Genomic DNA, 18,666 nt, shown 5'->3' on the forward strand with positions numbered 1-18,666 from the left:
GTGTTGCATTTGCGGTCAGTTTTGGTCAGTTACGCGTTTTGGAGGATATATGGCCACCCACCGTAGAGGCGAGTATTCCCAGATGCAGCCGATGTCTATTCGAAGTCCAAGAAGGTCCCAGTGAAGGGGTAATCACTGTTAAGAGTTCCTATTCAAGAGGCTCTGCCCATAGGTGTTCGAACGACATTTAAATTTGGAATCGGCGGCTTCAAGAGACGGAGAACGTGCTCTTCAAGGATGAAATGGTAGGAGAACTGTGACCTTCTCATAGGCGCACTGCAATGTGTACAGAGATACTCTGTTAGTTGGCGACAAGTACCAGTCCGTGTGCACGCTGACGCCAATGTTGATTGGTCCGCGACTCACTTTCTTTTTCTTAGTGATCTCGCAGAAATTGGCGAATTCAAGCGAGATCTATTTAAGTTGTAGCTTGGAGACGATAAGTGGTCGTAGCGAGTGACGGTGCGTGGCGTGGACAGGTAAGTAGGCACATGTATTCGAGCATGCTTCCAATATACTTATTATATGCATCTCATATATTCTCGATGACAAGAATGAAATAGTACAGTGACTCTTCGCCTCAGGCTTGTATTGATTGAACATACCCTCACCATGGGACAAGCCCTTCCACCTGTGCTTTGATTCTCAGTGCGAGCCGCTTACTCCAGAATCTTGCATGAGCAAGGTTTCCTCCCAGTGTGTATATACCAGCTAAGAAAATCACCCCATCAATTCTTGCAAGCAATAAAGCGTTCATGAGCTACGCACGATGTCCAGTAGTCCTGGCAATACCGTTAAGTTCTCCTTCTGAATCAAGGCCCCACACTTCGCTGATGCGTTCTGCTTCAGGTCCGAGGATTCTTATTGCCGTAGTCCTCATATTCTGGTATCCGGTGGCCAGGACCACGATATCCGCCTCGATCTCTGTGTCATCATCGAAGACAAGAGAGTTCTCAGTGAAATAGCCTATTCTTCGTTTGCGTCTACCCTTGTATTACAACTGTACAACTCACTAATTTCATGGCCCTGTTTGATCTTGATCTTCTTCTCAGCGATGAGTTTCGATGCGCCAACGTCAATGTCTGACGAGGATCAATGAACGGCACAGGCAGAACGTAAATATGCTTCCTTACAGTACCCTCCTCCCTTGATGAAGTATGTCATCATCAACCCTGCCCCGTTTATACCTAACCATCAAATCAATGAAAAACCAGCTTGGCAGATACCTAGGATACTTACCAGTATTAAGCTTGAACCCCACCTTCCGCAATCCTTCTAATATATCGCGGTCAAGTTCAGACATTTGTTCAGTCGCATATTTATGCAAATCGCTATACATGAGAACAGGAAGCGAAAAGTTCATGATGTCGGCATCCTCTGTCGGCGGACCTTCTTCTCCATACAAAGCGCCAAGTAAGCATCCGACACCAGTAGAGGATCTAATAAGTTATTATGTAAATCCAAACGAGACGGCAATGTAGGGAACTCACATAACATAGGTGCTGGACCTTTGTACGATCGTGACGTCTGCACCATGTTCATGTAAGTCCTGAGCAATGCTTAGAACATGTTCAGATTTATGCTAATACAAGGGCGATGAGATTGACACACTCATGGCCGCTATTGCAACACCCGACGACGATAGCCTTGTGGATAAGAATTTCAATACCAAAGAGCAAGGGCCGAAGACAATGCCGTATACACACTTTCTTGTCTTTGAATCTTTCGCCAGACTTATACTGGCTAGAATGACAGACGGGTCCTTTGAATAAGCTTTGGTCTTTGAACACAGGGATATTTGGTTCTCCACTCGCTCCCGTAGCAAGGACGACGAATTTCGGTTTGATCACTTGGTCGGGATGTCCAGCGCGGGATATTGCCACCGTCCAGGTGTGAGAGACCTCATCGTATACGGCGGATTTGATTGAGCTTCGCATCCAGATGTTCAAATTCATGATGATAGCCTAAAATCAGAAGTTCATTATCATTACGACGGCTCAAGTAAATCGGTAACATACATATGCTTCAAACCAGTCCGCGAGCTTATCTTTGGGTGAGCTAGATATGGATTAGTCGAATATCATCATATTATACAATGACCGGGGCTCACAATATGGGCCAATGGTCGGGAAAAGGGACATAAGGAAGGTGGTCGAACCAAACGGGATCTACAGTGGCAGAATGTCAGATCGTTCCGGGGCTAAGTGCAATACGGAGATAGCGGCCACCATGTAATACAAGAGACTTGTACCGCTTTCGCCAATTGTCGCCGACTCTGTCATTCTTGCTGTCACACTGGTTAGAATGGTCGATCTGTACATAAAAAGGAAGACTCGCTCGATGAGAATTGTGCTAATTTTGAGTTGCTTCAGTCGTGCGCCAAGAGAGAGGCCGCATTGCCCAGCTCCGACTATCAGGACTACCGGCTCTTTGTCGATAATATCGAGCTTCCCTCCAATCTGGTCCGTGTGGGGGACGTAGTTTACACTGACAGGTCGTGCCTGGACCGAACAACATCCAAGTCTGCTTTTCAAACAAGGTTATTAAGTCACATACCTTTCTCTGCTTTTCCTCGTGTTCCTTTAGCTCTTCAATTCCAGTGTAAAGCGCTCTGAAAAACAATTTATGAACGATGTTAACGACGGCTAAAATGGCCGTTTACTTAGCCTTCCAAGAACTATCATTGCTATCCTGCATTAACCGAAAGAATCCTCGTCCACGGGCGATGTTCGTTTCGAATGTAAACAAACATTGTATCCAGGTAAATCCTGAGCAAATTATTCAATACAAAATTAGGAATGCGTATGTAGTGGACGGCGCTTACCAGGCATGGCCTCAACGAGAGTCGGTACGCCCTCAAGTTTCAACTCACACAGTCCCGAACTTTTGAGATGACCGTCGGTTTCCAAGAACGTCTTGATAATCGGAGCAAAATGCAAGGTGCGAATATCCCATGACAGAGTCAGAAGATCGCGCCAATACCCATCCGCGAAAAGGCTAGAAGAGACAGCGTCTGCATCTTGCGAATGTATAGCTTCTGAAAACGACCGAAACCACCGTTCTGCGATCTGAAGAGGTGGTTAGCAAATAGTAGCTTTGTGTAAAATAGTGCTCACAGCTGTAGGTTCAGTGTCCATTCTGAAGGTCCCAACACGGAGAGGCTCTAACTGCGATCAAAAGCATTCAGTAGTTGGGAAAGATATAAAGGAACAAAGCTTACCACGCGCTGTCGGGTGATCCGTCTGAGCTCGAAAACCCTTGGTCCGGACTCAGAGACATAACAGAGTTAACTAATTCTATAATTCAGTTTTTCCCAGAGAGTCTGGTGACTACCGCCGTCTCCGAGCCGAACGGTGTGCCTTTGGAAGCTCCTCTGGATGATTCATCCTGGATCGGTAAGCACTTCGACGGTATAAAAGTTTGAAATAAAACTATAGAAAACACGACGGTACTTCGAAGAAGAAAACCTGAGGGAAAGATCACCAACGGAGTAAAAAGCAGAGAGAACGCACTATGCCCCCCGCATTTTGTCCGTTACGAACTGGCGTATCTTTATGTTACCCTTGAGTGGCGGCTACTTACGTTGCACAAAAGTATGGGGAAGGAACACGAGAGCCGACTTAATGAATGCTCGGAGTTATAACGGGTACCTGGTAACACGGCGAGATCCAAAGTCGGGCCGGAATTTGGAAAGGCTGCTTCAAAGCTTCAAGGGATTCGCGCGATACGGCTCTGCCGACTTTGCTTGGAACGCAAGAGTTGAACTTGACGTTTTTGCCTTTGGTGGGCATAAACCTCTTGTCTGAGCGCTGTGTGAGCCTTTGGCTTGGCAACACTGAAATGTTTACATCCTAATGCGGACTTGGAGACGCTACAAGACGCGCTGGAACTGAAGAGGTCTTGCTATTCTTCACGTATTATGATCGCGAGAGGTGGCCGCTCCGTGGACTGGCAGACCGAGGTTAATAGATCATGAAACTAGACGCGCTTCTAGGTATCGCTCTGTAATACCAGATCAAGGACCACTCCAATTCTGGTATAGATGAGCTTGTCCTCAATCGGGAAGACGGTAGACATCCTTGAGCTTGAACTTCGAGTTGTTCCTGTCTGGCGGTTTGAACATTCAAGTTTCAACTTACCTTGCACAATCCGCCACACCAATTGGGGAGCATAAAGGATATGTTTTTTTTGTATTCAACATTTGATTAACCGCAACAAGTAAGCTAACTACTAAGACGCGGTGGAGGTACAGGGACTCAGGATCCTCTTTCCCTCTTGTTCCAGTCCCTCCGCTCTTCCTTCTGAGTTCCCCGGGTGTTTTGGCGTGTAATGTGGAGTAGAGTAATGGACATGTATGGTATTTTGCACCCTCGTGGTGGGCTAATTGATTCGTTTGATTCTGCGGTTGGCTAAAGCCTGAGGTGTTTTGCGAGCATGTCTTGAGTGCTGGCTGTGTTGGACATGGTCTATGGTGTGGTGGGCGTGCGGCGGTTACCCGTGCTCGTCTTCCGTGTCGCCCTCATCTTCTTCCCACCACTCTCCTCCTCCTCCTCCTTCTTCTTCTGGCTCTGGGGCGAGCCTCTCGTTTTGTAGTTGTCCCGTCCAGGTGAATGCTCCTGTGTTTTCCATGAACTCGCTCAGTGCTGTGATTCCTTCCTTGGTGCCAAGGATGTCTGGTAGGTATACAGTCCTTGACACATTCCGGAGGATCCCCCGTTGCTCTTCGTAGAGGGTGCATGAACGCAGGGTGTGCTCCCGTGTCTGAAACAACTCTGCACAAGGGCAGTCAACGTCCTTACTTGGCACGAATTGTGAGTAATACTCGCCTATGTATCCATGGCCTGTTCTGCACTGAATATCTCTCTTTTCGCTGCAAGGTCTATGAGGTGGGGTGTCGGCATAAAGGATATGTGACTTACAGCTGGTTATGTTCTGTGACGATATCATTCTATAGTAGCGATTTTTCAAGAAAAATAGAATTTCCTGTGACTGATTATGTTAGCAGTGCAACCATTAAGCACGAAAGACAGGATCATTACCTTATTCAACGACGAGATTATTCCATCCTCAAAACTATGCCTCTGCCAGTCGTACGCTGAAAAAACGGATCCACCCCTGGTACATGCTCTGCTAGTGTCCCGCTCTGACCATTCGTCCGTATCACCAGTTCCTTCAAATTAGAAAATGTCAACCATTTCCTGCTTAACTCCCAATCAATGGCCTTGCAGGGGAGCTTGAGCTCTTCCATCGCAGCAAAGACGTCTGCATCCTCTACATCAAAGATGATATTTTCCAGATCGCGACCTTTGAGAACCTGATAGAAAAGGGTCGGGATCATCGACGCTTTTAGTTTTCGTAGTGCATCGCTAATCCGATGACGCATGCCGCTAAAAACGATGGTACGAACATGGAAAAGGTCCAGGCCCAAATCGAAGATGGTACAGTCTCCGTATAAATCGCAGGACTCCCATAGCTCTAATTTGACCAACAAATTCCGCAAGCCGGTCAGCATCCTCTTCAACATCACCCAATCGTGCAAACTCTTCAGCATTCGCAAGGGAAATACCCCTACCAACACTGTTGAAAAAACAAACCAGAAGAAGAGATTTCCCCACTATGTGCTGAGAGGTATAGCATCGAGTCGTAACCTTTTCAGGCGAGTGAGATGAAGAACCCGGCGATCCTCACCATAGTTGGGTTGTAGATAGCCCAGATTCTTATCTACAAAAGTAGATGCTCCAAATTCATGTTTTACAAGGATGGGAATTGATTGAGGACCTCGAAAAGCTACCTCAAAGACTGAAAGCAGCAAGCTATGAGTTTCAAAGAGGCGATGCTGTCGCTGTATGGAAGAAGGGGACAGTGGGGCTGGAAACGGTGAAGACCGCATCCAGAAGGCGGGGTCACCTCACAGACACTTTTGGAATTGTAGTCTGCGCCCGACAGCAACAGGGCTTTGACCCCGGTCAACGCTCCTAAAAGTGCACGTAAGCAATCCACCACCCAGGCTTGATCCCCATCTCCGTACTCTCCAACAGTTAGCTCACGAATATTCGAAGCGACAATAAAAGTATCTGGTTTGGATATAATGTGAAGGAGAGAATAGCTTCATTCTGCTTTGCAGATTTGAACATTTCTGAAGTAATGATAACGCGACCGCTTTACCCAGGCCCTGCAGACGAGGCTGCAGGCCAGAAGGGTAGACTTGTCATCGAATTCCGAACAGAAGTCAATGATCTTCTCAAAGATTTCGAGAGAAAGCGAGGCAGCTCGCTGCGTGATGCATGAGGGCCTGCCAGTGGGCCTGCAAATGAACCGATCATTGCCACCTCACATTATCAGCGATATCGGCAATAGCCGAATCAAAGCGCGCTCGAGCAATCAGTACGTTCAACTCGAACTTTGTTAACCGTGGGTCAGTTTCTCAAGATTTGGGTCAGGAAGACTTGCCTCAGAGCAATCCGTTCCAGTTGAACAAGTGCGCGTATAAATACCCACATTAACCGCTTAAGTTGGTAGCTTCCCTACGCCGACTTCGATCACTCGAAATCTTACAGGAAAACAGCTTTGCAGCCCATGGTAGTACATACAGACCATCCCTTTCATAAATAGGTCTGTATCGACACCTGGAACTGAAAGTGAGAACGCGGACCATCGAACTCAAAAGACAGAATCAGGACCTCATTAACGATATGTTTGCTCCACCTTCAGCATCACACCCCTACTACCCGTATGCGGAAACCTCCCAGCTATCCATGAAGCCCACAGCTGCGGAAGAATCACCGTAAGGTTCGTTATTCCCTGTGGCTGCCCATCCGTCCGTACGACCAACTGGTCGAGATGGGAGAACGCAGGCCGCGCTAGACCCCTATCAATGGCACTGCACAGAGAGTCATTCAAAGCAGTGACAAAGTCCGGATCCTCAACATCCAGGAGGACACCCCTGAGCTCGCAAGCCCCACAAATATGATACAGGATCAGCGGAACGGCAGACTTCGGTGGTAGCCCAAACCTATCCATTGGCTGACGCCATATTCCGCTGAAACATATCGCGCGGACATGGAGGAGTCTCAACTGCAAGTCGAGGCTACTCCAATCTCCTCTTATATCACCACATTCTCGCCACTCCACTTCCATCAACGAGCCCCGCAAGCCAAGCAGGAGCTGCTGCATGATCGACCACTCACGTTTCGTCTTAGGCATCCTCAGAGATAGCATCTCGACTGAAGGCATCGCAAATGCAAAATAAGAGGCCACCTCATCCCCGCGCGAGGACTCCAAAGCAAGGGTATCAACATACAATCTTTTCAGGTAAACGAGGTGCTGGACGCAATTATACACGCCAAAATTCGGAATGAGAATATCCGTCTCGGTATTTTTGAACTGGAGCCCTTCCAACCTCAGATCCTCCAATAGGGTAAACTGGCTGAGTACGAAAAAGAGCTGCCGCAGAGAGAAGAAGTGGCACTTGGCTAGCTTCAGTGTGGTCATTCGGAGGCTATCTGGAACGAGGCTGAAGGGCGCCATGAAAACACCCTCGGCACGTCCTGAGGGCATAGGATGCACCTTCAAAGCCGTATGGACCTCGTGGTTGGCAAGCGAAAATGATAGCGCTTTGACGCTGGGTAACGCTCTGAGCAGCGTAGGCAACCAATCGCAAAACCAATCTTGTGGCACACGCCCTCGGTTCGTTCCGAGGACCAATGCATGGATTTCCAGCGAGTTGATGGAGGTTATGGATCCGTGTATTAGCTGGAGGAAGGAATTTGCCTTTCCAGCGCTCCGGATATGGGTGGTCTTGAAATAGTGGTGACGTGATCGACGGACCCAGGAGCGACATACGAGGCTACAACTGAGGAGAGTGGTGTTGTCTTCGAACTCAGCGCAGAAGTCTATGATTACTTCATAAAGGTGTAGAGAGAGCAATGGGACGTGTCTTGTCATTGCTGGGAGTTGAAGGGACGGAGATTAGAAGGCTGACGGTTATAGCAACTTCACACGGCCCACCCGAAGTATCGGCTCGAACTTGATTAATCAAAACTACTTGGATTTATGTGCTTATATGGGTGCAAGGCCTTCCACTTGCGCTTTGATTCTCAATGCCAGCCTTTTACTCCAGAACCTCACAAGTGCAAGGTTTCCTCCCATGGCGTAGATTCCAGCTATACCACAAAGGTCAGCACTTAGTACTGCGTAGCGTAAGATGCGAGCTTACGATGACCACTAGACCTGTAAATCCCACTCAACTCTCCCTCAGAATCCAAGCCCCACACGTCCTTCATACGCTCGGCCTCTGGACCGAGGATCTTCACCGCCGTGGTCTTCATGTTCTATTTACCCAAACCTCAGTCGAACGGGGTCCAAAACTTGAATTGGAAGGAAACTTCCTACCTTGTAGCCTGTCGCTAGAACGACGATATCCGCTTCAACGTCTGTGCCGTCATCAAAGACGACAGAGTTCTCCGTAAAGTGATCTGCTCTCTGTTGTTAGTGAGGTTCGATAGCAGCGCTGCCGGGCCTTACTGATCTCGTGGCCCTGCTTCAGCTTGATCTTCTTCTCTATGATCAGCTTGGATGCGCCAACGTCTATATCTAGGAACCATCCTATCAGCCAATCGTACTGTTTGGCTGACGTACTCGTCTCTTACAGTATCCGCCGCCCCGAGTAAAATACTTGGTAATGAACCCCGATCCGCCGACACCTAAAAATCGTGTGTCAAGTTAAAAGTTCGGTTGGAAAAACGGCGTCCTGACCAAAGTCTATCTTGAACCCGACTTTCTGCAATCCATCTAGCGTAGGACGATCAATCTCGGCAATCTCTTCAGTGGTATATTTGTGCAAGATCTAAATTTTCTTGCACGCTCGTCTTCAGAAACTCTTAGCGAATCATTCCGGACGCACCTGGAACATATGGTTAGGCGTCGACGAGAACATGATATCCGCATCTTCTGTCGGTGGTCCATTCTCTTCGTACAACCCACGGAACAAGACTCCGAGCCCAGCGGACGAGGACCTGTTCCCCCCCAATGTAAATGAGATTCACGCAGAAAAAAGAAAAAAGAAAAAAAGTATGACAAGTACTGACATCACATAGGTACTGGATCGTTGCACGATGGTAACGTCAGCCCCTTGCTCATAAAAGTCCTGCGCGATGCTTTTTGGCAGGTTCAATGAACGGCGTTTCAAATACCCATAATTATTGACTCACTCGTGACCACTATTGCAGCAGCCGACGACAACTGCCTATGAAAATCAAGCTGTCAATATGGTGCGCCCCTGTGAACGTGCGTATCCTTACCTTCTTGCGCTTGAAGTCGCCTCCTGTGGTGTGCTGACTCGAGTGGCAGAGGTGGCCCTTGAAGGTATCCTGGCCCTTGAAGATGGAGATGTTGGGCTCTCCGCTGTGTCCGGTGGCGACGACGATAAATTTGGGTCTGATGACACGGTCGGGATGACCAGCACGGGCAATGTTGACGGTCCAGAGGTGGGAGGATTCGTCGTACGTGGCGGATTTGATGGTGCTTTGCATCCAGATATTAAGCTCCATCGTCGCCGCCTGGAGTTCTTGGGTTCGGTATATATTGGTGATCGAGTGGAGTGGGGACGTACATAGGCCTCAAACCAGTCGCCTAGCTTGTCCTTGGGCGTGCTGTGGAACGGTGAGTGTTGATCGATAGCGCGTAGTTTATTGAGCTTACAAAACTGGCCAGTGTGGGGGAAATGAAACGTAGGGAAGGTGGTCATACCAGACTGGATCTGGGGCGCAACTGTTAGATTTGCTAGGAAGAATAAGTAAAATTCCTACCATGAAGGACGAGGAAATCGTATCGTTTCCTCCAGTTGTCCCCCACTCGATCATTCTTGCTGCCGACGGGAACGGTCAGAATTTGTCGATCATCCGAAAAGAGAAAGCATACTCGATAAGAAGTGTGTCGACGTTGAGCTGGCCTAGCCTGGCGCCCACGGCCAAACCAGACTGGCCAGCGCCGACGATGAGCACTGTCGGTTCTGCATTGGCAAATTCGCGCTTCTTTGCTCGACTGTCTTTCCACGACTTGCGATCTGTGTTGGCCCCGTGGTTCACACCGACAGGGCGCGTCTGTAAAAGTTTCAGATCACTACAGGGTCGTTGTGCCTTGTCTTACGGTGCCCCTGTGTTCTTCATATCCCTTTAGCTCCTCTATCCCTGTGTAGAAAGTTCTTGGGAGGCGAAGATAAAAATCCGGAAGGGTTGACAGATGCAAGGCTTACTTTGCTTTCCATACACCGCCATCGGGATCACGCATCAGCCTGAAGAAGCCTCGCCCTCGAGCGATGCTCGTCTCAAATGTGAAGAAGCATTGTACCCAGGTAAAATCTAGAAAGGCGTTGAGAGTGGGGTTGCAGTAGTGAATGACCAAAAAAAAACGGGGCACCTCGGTTGGCTCTGACTAGAACAGGCTCGCCTTGGAGGTTCAAATTGTGGAGTCGGGAGGATTTTAGACGGTCGTTGTCGTCGAGGAAGCTCTTAATGGCGGGGACGGTATGCAAAGTACGATTATCCCACGATAAGGACAAGAGATCACGCCAGTATCCATCGGCCAAAAAATGGGCTGTGATATTCGAAGTGTCGTTTGCTTCTATGGCATCTGAAAGCGACTTGAACCAGTGTTTTGCAGCCTGGTATGTCCGAATCAGGGAGGATGACCAATCGATGAAATGAGGCATACAGCAGGCGGCGCAGAATTCTCAATGTGCGAAACCTCGGCTGGATTCTTTGGATCGGTATGATACGTGTCTAGACTGCGAACGGGTGGCGGAAGAGCGTGGACGAGCATTTTTACGAGTGGTCAATGATTTTTGCTGGCTTTATGTGGGCACTCGGGGCTTAAAGTTGAAGAGACACGCCACTATCTAGCACTAAAACCGCTACGTTCAAAGTCTAACAGAGTCGGCTGAGCCAGCATGTGAGCATCTGGAGCTCAGATTGATGGGAATCGTGCTGGATTTGAAATTGGAACCCCACAACCCCAGAAAGAAGGCGGAAACAGCGTGGGGTAACGTCGCCTGACCACGTCCAAGCCTGGGCCACCGTCATCACCGAGAGTAAGCCTCCTAAGGAAGCACACCATCGGAAGCTCGGGAGACCGTACATGTGCCCGTGACCAACAAACGATCGCGCAGTTCCTGTACGATCATCACCGTGTACTCTCCCTGGCCGCCTCCCAAAATGCTGACAAACAAGAAAATATCTTGCAAATATGAAAATCGTTGACATTTCCCCGCACTCGCAGCTTATTTCAACAACTAGATCGGGATTCCCCCTGTGGCTGGATAAAGAGATAAAGAGCGTCGCTCGAACCTGCATCCTTTACTATCATCTTCCCCCATCACCTGCTCTCTGAAAAAATGTCGTCAACGAGCACAGCTGAAAAGCTTGAAGCTGCTACCTATGAGGATGTCCATCACCGAGGTCATTTCGCCAACGCCAATGCCCCGCCGCCGCCTCCTCCGCCTATCGCCCGTCCGGCTCTTCCCAACGGTGCAGCTTTGTCAGTCCCACTCCCTCGTAACCATCCAGGCCATATTCTGATTCTTTTTACAGAGGTTTATTCTCTTTCGGCGCGACTTGCATTGCCATTTCCCTCTACACCGCCGGCGCCAGTAGTATCTCAATTCCCAACGCCGTCCTCGGACTCGCTCTCTTCACCGGCGGTGTCGCCCAGTTCACTGGCGGTGTCGTCGAGTTCGCTCGCGGTGTCACTTTTACTGGTTCGGGTATGTACAATTCTCTGCCTGGAGTCATAATTTTTTTTAACCAAAAGCTATCTCGTAGTATTCACCATCTACGGTACCTTCTGGCTGTCCTACGCCGCAGTTCTACTTCCCAACACCGGTATCGCGACTGCATACGATGGCGAGACCAGAATGCTCCAAAATGCCCTGGGCATTTACTTTATTATCTGGAGCATCATCACCGCCATGTTTTTGTAAGTCCCCATCAGATCTTCCGTTCATATATCCTCAGCTCACACACACATCTAGGTTAACCGCTCTACGTAAAACCCTGGCACTGGTCATCCTCCTGTCCCTGCTCACCGTGACGTTCCTCTTCTTCGGCATCACAGAATTCACGCACGGAAACTCAGCGTATGCATATATTCCCTTCACCACATCCGCGATCGATACTCATCGTTATGATTTAGTGTCGCAAAGGCAACGGGTATCATTGGGACCATCACAGGCTTTGGCGCGTTCTACGTTGGTCTCGGGGAGCTTCTCGGAGCGGACCCGAACCCTCCTTTCCTCCTCCCCCAGGGCGTTTTCAAACACTAAGAATCAGATGACTGTAGTAGTTCTTCACCTAGTTACAACCCAAGTCATATTTGCGCCGCTCACCATGGAAGCCTGTAAACTATTGCATCATTTGTAACTTATAATATCACAAGTAAACGCAGATCTATAATAAATTCGACATCAAAAAGTGTTCGCTATACATTCTTCGTATAATTCCCGCCCGATGTTGAGGTCCTCGCAGCCGGGAGTGGCGTCCATCGCTAATTTTACACCAGAAAAGAAGCTTTAGGATAAGCGAGTGGTATCTTCCGTTCAAATTAGCTCCTTCGGACATTGGGGCAGCGTACACAAGCTTGAGCTTACCATTCTAGAACACATTATATGCAGCTTGAGATGAAATGCGGACTACGTGGCACGATGAACGGACACTGCATCCAACCACGGTTCTGTTTTCCGGAGCGTTAGTACGTACGTCCCCCCGTTCCGTTCCGAAGAACTCATCAGGGATTCGCACTGGTGGACCACGGTGCCCTTGTTCTCCATAGAGACGTGCAAGAAGACAAGATTCGCCTAGAACAAGGAGAGAGGCATTTATCACTCAAATTCTCACTCACGCCTGTCCAGGCATGCACCGTAGATACAGCGACGGAATCGGGGAACGTCTACGCGGTTGCGGCAGAAGGAACCGAGTCAAGAGGGACAGACACGCTTTCGAGCGGCCGCCACATACCGGTTACCTTTTGAACGCCCATCTGGAGCTTTTCGGCGGACTCAAGATGCCACTATACCAGGGAGAAAGAATATACCCGTGCGAGTATTCTGTCTCTTTGCTGTGAAATTTGAAAGTAAGTGGTATTCAATTTCAAGCATCATAAGAGCAAAGTGGAGCGAAAGAAGAGGGCCTCTTTGCCTCCGGATTCTTCGCGCAGTGTTGATTTAGCCTTCTTTACATCCCTGCAAGGATCTGAAAATTTTAGAGTTCATTTCAAGTTCGATCTCGCCCCATCCGATATCCAGCCCCCCAGACCTTACCTCGCATGGTTGGGTGGCTACAATCCCCGCCTAGCAAGTATTCTCTCGCCGAGTTTCAAGACACGTCAACGCTTCTGTATCCTCCCAAAATGCGTAATCGAAAAAGACGCGTCGCGTGGCGGGTTAACCGACTTGCCACGACTAAACCACGCAACGACATTCTGACAGGCAAGAAATTGGAGAATATTTCTTTACTCAGCAACTTACACCACTGCCCAGCGCCGCAGTGCGAAGGCATTTATGTGAATACTCTTCGAAGAAAGAAGGGAATTTACCGCCATTCCCCTCTGCAATGATGTAACAATCCCGACATGCCTGAAGGTACCGTTCCGTGTAATGATGAGATCGACTTCTGCGACTCGTCGTCGGTCGACCAGACTACTTTGAAAGGTGCCAGAGGACGCATAGCAAGATGGAAGGAGATTGGAGTAGCGTCCGAGCTGTGTTAGGCCCTTCAAAATGGATATGAAGACAGTGGCTGCATGTGTAGGAAATACCGCGGCGAGTCTCAGAAGCCCCCTCTTCAACACGGTTGCAGCAGAAGGAGCCGAGTCAAGACGCGCTTTCGAGCGGCCGCCACACACCGATTTACATTACCGCTCATTGACGCCACCAAGGTGCATGGTACCACGGAGAAAGAATACTACCCGCGCGCGCATTCGGTCTGTTTGCTGTGGAATTTGAAAGTAAGTATGGTGTGAGAGCAAATTTCGGTTGGTGGAGCGAAGGAAGAGGGCCTCTTTGCCTCCGTATTCTTCGTGCAGTCTTGATATAGCCTCCCTGCAAGGCCGCCGCGGTAATAGGGCCTGAAATTTTTGAGTTGGGCCTCAATCTAACCCCGATGTTCCCACCCTTCCCCCTGCAATGAGAACGGCCAGATAAGAGATTGCACGATTGTGTGCTAGAGGCTATGGTCACCACCTCGCAGATTAGTCCGAGTATTCTCTCGCCGAGTTTCATGACGCGTCACCAATATTCGATCCCCGCCAAATGTGATGTCGCTGGAACTAGAGACGCGTCCGAGTAGTATATATGTGTTGTCGGATTGTCATGAGAAAGATAAAAAGGTCCACCAGAAGCCAATTATATAAGACTAATCAATAAACAGAGCGAAGCAGAATAATCAAACAACCAATGACAGTCTAGAGTCCAAAGTCTCAATTTCACTGTCCATAAGCTTTTCAATGGATATAACAGGCTCACTTAGCTGCTCCAGGTTTGCTTCAACATCCATTATGTTGACAGCACTCTGCATGATGGATTCTTGAGAAGCTGTCATGCAATGTTCTGAAGGCATCTGAAAATGAAGCATGGACACTGTACTTCCATCAGTCATCTCTGGGGTATGTATATCCTGCTGCTGCCCTGCCAAGAAGCATTGTGGGTTCAAGCTGGCCCTATCACAACATATTATCAGGCATTGAGCCAGCTCAGAGTGCTTCATATAGAGACAGAATTCAAAACCATCTCAGTCATTAAAAGAGGTCACTGAAGTAGGTTTTGTAGAAGGATAGAGTTCAGGAAAGTCAGGACAAGTCTTGCCTCTCTCAGATTATATCAGAGAATGATACTCAATAATGGCCCACTAGTAGATGCCAAGTTAAATGGTAAACCACATTTCTGATTCTCATTGCCTTGACCCTAACTTTTTCTAGATAAACATCTTAAATCTATTTGCTGCTATAGTGCTGCTTCAGCCTCTTATCTAACTCCTAACTTCATGACAAAATATTCAGATAACAGTACATGACAGATTCAAATAGTTTTATCACACTTCTAATAAGTCTATCATTATCTAACAGAGAGAAAATGGATTATAGATTGTCCTCCAAATGTTAGTGATATGCCTCAAAAATACTTCATTCTACCAGATAATAAAGAAGAAATATCACTGAGGAGAGTCTTGGATGCACAGTCCCTTCTGATTACAAGTGCAGATGGCTCTGATAAGATGACATGACTCCTCAACTTTAAATTCCATGCAAAGGCCCTCAGATACTCAGTCAGCTAGTGTGTTCTTCCTCAGACAAAGATGAAAGCACTACTGATTAAGAGCAGCTTGCCCTTGGCTATGTCAGTAAACAAAGATAAGAAGACATTTTGGAATTCTGTCTACAGGATCATTTAGCCTGCTGCAGAGGATTTGAAACCATTTGCTAATCAGTCTGACTTTATGACATATATTGAAGAAATAAAGGGGAAGCCTGTTTTTCTCATTGATGATATCAACAAGCTTGCCAATGCTTCATCAGATGTACACTGCAATTTTTATTGACAGAAGAATATATGTAAGTATCTACAAATAAGTGTAAGTATCATAGTCATAAGCACAGTAGAGGTATACATACCTCAGTCGGGCACAACATGGGTGAAGCAACTGAGGCATACAGATAGGAACAGCTGGACTATATAGGTGATCAGAAAACAACAGAAGGTGTAAGTATATATAAGGCAAATAAAGCAAGTGATCAAAAGTAAAATAAGATGAAACGTATGGATATCCTCTAACACTCTCCCATATCCATTCAATCTACTAGGATAACATTGAGCATCTTGAGGTAACCATTGTGTGTGTCATGAAGCAAGGGTTTAGTGAACATATCTGCAGAGTTTGCATTCTCTTGAACAAACTCGATATGTAATTTGCTGTTCTTCATGAGCTCCCTAATGAAATGCTCTCAAATATGGATATGCTTGACTTTCTGATGAGACTGTGTATTTGTTGTTAATGCTACAGCACCCTGGTTGTCACTATATAATACACTAGAGTGAAGTTGAGGTAGTTGGACCTCATCCATCCAAGACAATATCCACATCATCTGTTGCACTGCATGAGTAAGGAAAATGTATTTAGCCTCAACAGTGAATAGAGCAACAGTAGCCTGATGCTTTGAGCTTTAGCAAATCAGACCACCTGCCATGGTGAAGACATAGCCAGACATTGAACGAGTTGTATCTCTACAACCTCTATAGTCTGTATCTACAAATCCAACAGATGTTAGCAGCTGCTCATACAAGAAGGAGATACCAAGGTCTATTGTCCTCTTTATATACCCAAGAACATGTATTAATACTTTCTAGTGCTCTATTCCTGAGTTGGACTGGAAGTGAGCAAGCAGGCTCACAGGGAAGCACAAGTTGGAATGAGTTGCAAGCTGTCCCTATATAACACAGCCTAGCAGTTGTCAGTATGAGAATCTTTCCATAGTGTCCTTCTCTGCTTGAGTATTCAGAGACTGTGACATGTCGAGTACAATTCTGACAAGTAGAGAGGTGGTCCATGATCATATATATTTAAGATTGAAGTCCAGAAATACATTCTCCTAATATGGACACTGCAAGAAGGTGATGGTACCAGCCTCAAGGTCTTGTTCAATCTTCATCCTCAGAAAGTAATAGTTCTCCTCCATATCGGTGAGCTTCTATTTCTTCTCTAATTCCTTCTTCCATTGGCTTGCCTCCTCTGTAGTTGATGATACTCCTCACATATCATCAGTGTAAGTATCTGTGATGGTATACTCATCTCCAGGCTTGCCAGTGGTGTATACACATGGGTCTGCCTTCGATGCACAGTATCCAAGGTCTTCATAGGTTTTCTTAAGTGTCTCGAATCAATCATGGCCACCCTGTATAGTCTCATAAATAGTATAGACAAGTTTGCACATTTTATCCTCTTGTCCTTTGACTATGTACTCTGGGGGCTGACATATATAGATGTTTTCTTTTGTCTCGCTATTCAAGTATGCCAAAATAAAGTCCACTTGCCATAGGACAAGATCAAGCTTTGCTGCAACAGCAGCCAACATCTATACAGATTCGAGATGGATCACCACAGCCTAAGTGTCATTATAGTTGAGTCCATACTGTTGAGTGTAACCCTTCCCAATGAGCCTTGCCTTGTTCCTGATCCAGTTACCATCGCTATCCCATTTCATACTATAGACCCATTTACAATCCATCATGTTCACACCTACTAATCTGTTGACTAGGTCCCATGTATGCTTCATCATATGCATTTGGTATTCCATATTCATAGCTGCCTTCCATCACTCTTTATTAATATACAGTGCATCTTGATGATTTCATAGAATATATGGATCAGGTGGATTACCAGAAGCTATTGAAGCATGTGGCTGTTTGCTGTTAGTTGTCCAGTCATTTTCACTTGCATGGGCCTCAGCCTCTCATTGCTTTGACATCAGAGATTTGGCAGCATCAGCATTGGGATGCATTAAGCATGTTGATCAGTGAAGAGTTGATTCTATAGGAGCATCTGGCATTTGCTTAGTTGGCTCAGTTGGCTCAGTTGATATAGGCATCTTGGTATGAGTAGAAATGATGAGTGCAGGTTCATCCTCCATCTCCCCCACACTCACACTTTGGTGTGCTGGTCCTTTATCAAAGATGATATCATGAGATATAAACACATATCTCAATTGATCAAGTACATAGTAATTGGACTCTGAGTATCCCAGAAAGATGCATTTCTTTGATTGATCATCAAGTTTGCTTCTACTATCTGCCAAAACTCTGCCAGTTATAGGTTTTTTTGTCCAGCAAGTGGATTCAAACACTTGTAAAAATCTAACATCCTATCATTGCTTCAAAAAGCCCTCTTCTGGTACCACTCTAAGATAGCGACTCAAAGAAATAAGGTTTTGCATAAAGATTGACATAAAGGTGGCCTCAGTCCAGTAGCAGTCAGCAAAGCCAGAGTCACTTAGTAAAGCTCTTATATCCTCCATGATAATGCATAAGACATGTTCAGCTAATCCATTCTGAGCTGATAAGTGGGGTGCAGTTAATTTCAGGATGATCTTATGCTCCTCACAATATTGTTTCCACTTTACTCTTGCAAAAGTATGATCAGCATATATATGCTTAAGCTTTCAGCCAGTCTGAGCCTCAGCCATACACCTGTATCTGTCAAATACAGCTATGGTAGTGTTGTCTACTTTGTCTGCTAGAAATTCCCCCACCTTGAATGATGTATCACTATCAACAAATATCATCATATAAGTCTTTTCACTTGGTGATGCTATTCGAGATGGTCTTCACAAATCTGTTGCAATAAGCTCTAGTAGGTCAATGTTGGGATTGATGGGCTCATCGAAGGGATGGCAAGCATGTCTCACTAGAATACAGTCTTCACAGTGTCCCTGGATAGGCTTTGAGATAATTTTCAAGCCATCCATCAGTCTTTTTGATGTTATCTCCTTGATTTTTGCAGAGCTTATGTAGACAAAATGATGGTGCTAAGTATTCAGTGAAGTGGGAAATAAGTGGAATGCTATAACTTGAGGGCTGGGTGCAGCATCCAGCATATACATGCCATCTGAGCCTCACCCAGCAAAGAC

At 46.9% G+C, this 18,666-nt stretch overlaps 8 protein-coding genes across 8 annotated transcripts; 3 read left to right on the forward strand and 5 right to left on the reverse strand.

The window, feature by feature from the left end:
* Nucleotides 1-553: 553 nt before the first annotated feature.
* BT62DRAFT_930285 (pyridine nucleotide-disulfide oxidoreductase family protein) lies at nt 554-3,216 on the reverse strand. The gene is made up of 16 exons (XM_043185895.1): nt 3,117-3,216; nt 2,825-3,068; nt 2,663-2,768; nt 2,557-2,611; nt 2,338-2,501; nt 2,229-2,287; nt 2,111-2,168; nt 2,019-2,058; nt 1,707-1,964; nt 1,612-1,646; nt 1,491-1,559; nt 1,240-1,439; nt 1,134-1,187; nt 1,014-1,082; nt 769-966; nt 554-711 (listed from the first exon to the last, which is right to left on the reverse strand). Exons 1-16 carry the CDS (start codon nt 3,135-3,137, stop codon nt 608-610), a joined length of 1,734 nt encoding a protein of 577 aa, XP_043041695.1. The 5' UTR covers nt 3,138-3,216; the 3' UTR covers nt 554-607.
* Nucleotides 3,217-4,491: 1,275 nt separating this feature from the next.
* Nucleotides 4,492-5,551, reverse strand: BT62DRAFT_1003994 (uncharacterized protein; the record flags this gene model as incomplete). Its single annotated transcript, XM_043176990.1, has 4 exons — nt 4,492-4,870; nt 4,920-4,948; nt 5,040-5,095; nt 5,149-5,551. The coding sequence occupies 4 exons, from the start codon at nt 5,549-5,551 to the stop codon at nt 4,492-4,494; spliced, it is 867 nt and encodes a 288-aa protein (XP_043041696.1).
* Nucleotides 5,552-5,733: 182 nt separating this feature from the next.
* BT62DRAFT_1003995 (uncharacterized protein) lies at nt 5,734-6,583 on the forward strand (the record flags this gene model as incomplete). The annotated part of the gene is made up of 5 exons (XM_043176991.1): nt 5,734-5,877; nt 5,933-5,987; nt 6,170-6,277; nt 6,343-6,478; nt 6,520-6,583. The coding sequence occupies 5 exons, from the start codon at nt 5,734-5,736 to the stop codon at nt 6,581-6,583; spliced, it is 507 nt and encodes a 168-aa protein (XP_043041697.1).
* BT62DRAFT_930289 (uncharacterized protein) lies at nt 6,330-8,070 on the reverse strand. The gene is made up of 2 exons (XM_043185896.1): nt 6,681-8,070; nt 6,330-6,626 (listed from the first exon to the last, which is right to left on the reverse strand). Exon 1 carries the CDS (start codon nt 7,942-7,944, stop codon nt 6,685-6,687), a length of 1,260 nt encoding a protein of 419 aa, XP_043041698.1. The 5' UTR covers nt 7,945-8,070; the 3' UTR covers nt 6,330-6,626; nt 6,681-6,684.
* BT62DRAFT_890465 (dimethylaniline monooxygenase) lies at nt 8,059-10,708 on the reverse strand (the record flags this gene model as incomplete). Its single annotated transcript, XM_043183027.1, has 17 exons — nt 8,059-8,162; nt 8,216-8,330; nt 8,392-8,474; nt 8,524-8,592; nt 8,649-8,702; nt 8,755-8,845; nt 8,903-9,014; nt 9,087-9,155; nt 9,210-9,244; nt 9,300-9,557; nt 9,611-9,650; nt 9,700-9,757; nt 9,807-9,865; nt 9,919-10,100; nt 10,147-10,201; nt 10,253-10,427; nt 10,486-10,708. The coding sequence occupies 17 exons, from the start codon at nt 10,706-10,708 to the stop codon at nt 8,059-8,061; spliced, it is 1,782 nt and encodes a 593-aa protein (XP_043041699.1).
* Nucleotides 10,709-11,157: 449 nt separating this feature from the next.
* Nucleotides 11,158-12,472, forward strand: BT62DRAFT_930294 (uncharacterized protein). Its single transcript, XM_043185897.1, has 5 exons — nt 11,158-11,532; nt 11,586-11,758; nt 11,817-11,970; nt 12,026-12,130; nt 12,187-12,472. The coding sequence occupies exons 1-5, from the start codon at nt 11,390-11,392 to the stop codon at nt 12,314-12,316; spliced, it is 705 nt and encodes a 234-aa protein (XP_043041700.1). The 5' UTR covers nt 11,158-11,389; the 3' UTR covers nt 12,317-12,472.
* Nucleotides 12,473-12,675: 203 nt separating this feature from the next.
* Nucleotides 12,676-13,474, forward strand: BT62DRAFT_1003998 (uncharacterized protein; the record flags this gene model as incomplete). Its single annotated transcript, XM_043176992.1, has 3 exons — nt 12,676-12,741; nt 12,915-13,085; nt 13,145-13,474. The coding sequence occupies 3 exons, from the start codon at nt 12,676-12,678 to the stop codon at nt 13,472-13,474; spliced, it is 567 nt and encodes a 188-aa protein (XP_043041701.1).
* Nucleotides 13,475-13,757: 283 nt separating this feature from the next.
* On the reverse strand, nt 13,758-14,455 carry BT62DRAFT_758549 (uncharacterized protein). The gene has a single exon (XM_043182170.1). It carries the CDS (start codon nt 14,267-14,269, stop codon nt 13,910-13,912), a length of 360 nt encoding a protein of 119 aa, XP_043041702.1. The 5' UTR covers nt 14,270-14,455; the 3' UTR covers nt 13,758-13,909.
* Between the last annotated feature and the right edge of the window lie 4,211 nt (nt 14,456-18,666).

This window comes from Guyanagaster necrorhizus, assembly GCF_019112545.1.
Source record: "Guyanagaster necrorhizus MCA 3950 unplaced genomic scaffold BT62scaffold_8, whole genome shotgun sequence".
Taxonomy (NCBI): Eukaryota; Fungi; Basidiomycota; class Agaricomycetes; order Agaricales; family Physalacriaceae; genus Guyanagaster; species Guyanagaster necrorhizus.

What these genes read in the sequence shown, in the direction of transcription:
- BT62DRAFT_930285 (XM_043185895.1), bottom strand. Translation starts at nt 3,137, where the DNA reads ATGGACACTGAACCTACAGCT. An exon ending in AGGTCCAGCACCTATGTTAT is followed by an intron (nt 1,440 to 1,490) that starts GTGAGTTCCCTA and finishes ATAACTTATTAG; the next exon opens with ATCCTCTACTGGTGTCGGAT. An exon ending in CAAACAGGGCCATGAAATTA is followed by an intron (nt 967 to 1,013) that starts GTGAGTTGTACA and finishes AACGAAGAATAG; the next exon opens with GCTATTTCACTGAGAACTCT.
- BT62DRAFT_930289 (XM_043185896.1), bottom strand. Translation starts at nt 7,944, where the DNA reads ATGACAAGACACGTCCCATTGCTCTCTCTACACCTTTATGAAGTAATC.
- BT62DRAFT_930294 (XM_043185897.1), top strand. Translation starts at nt 11,390, where the DNA reads ATGTCGTCAACGAGCACAGCTGAAAAGCTTGAAGCTGCTACCTATGAG. An exon ending in CTTCCCAACGGTGCAGCTTT is followed by an intron (nt 11,533 to 11,585) that starts GTCAGTCCCACT and finishes TTCTTTTTACAG; the next exon opens with AGGTTTATTCTCTTTCGGCG. An exon ending in ATCATCACCGCCATGTTTTT is followed by an intron (nt 11,971 to 12,025) that starts GTAAGTCCCCAT and finishes ACACACATCTAG; the next exon opens with GTTAACCGCTCTACGTAAAA.
- BT62DRAFT_758549 (XM_043182170.1), bottom strand. Translation starts at nt 14,269, where the DNA reads ATGAAACTCGGCGAGAGAATACTCGGACTAATCTGCGAGGTGGTGACC.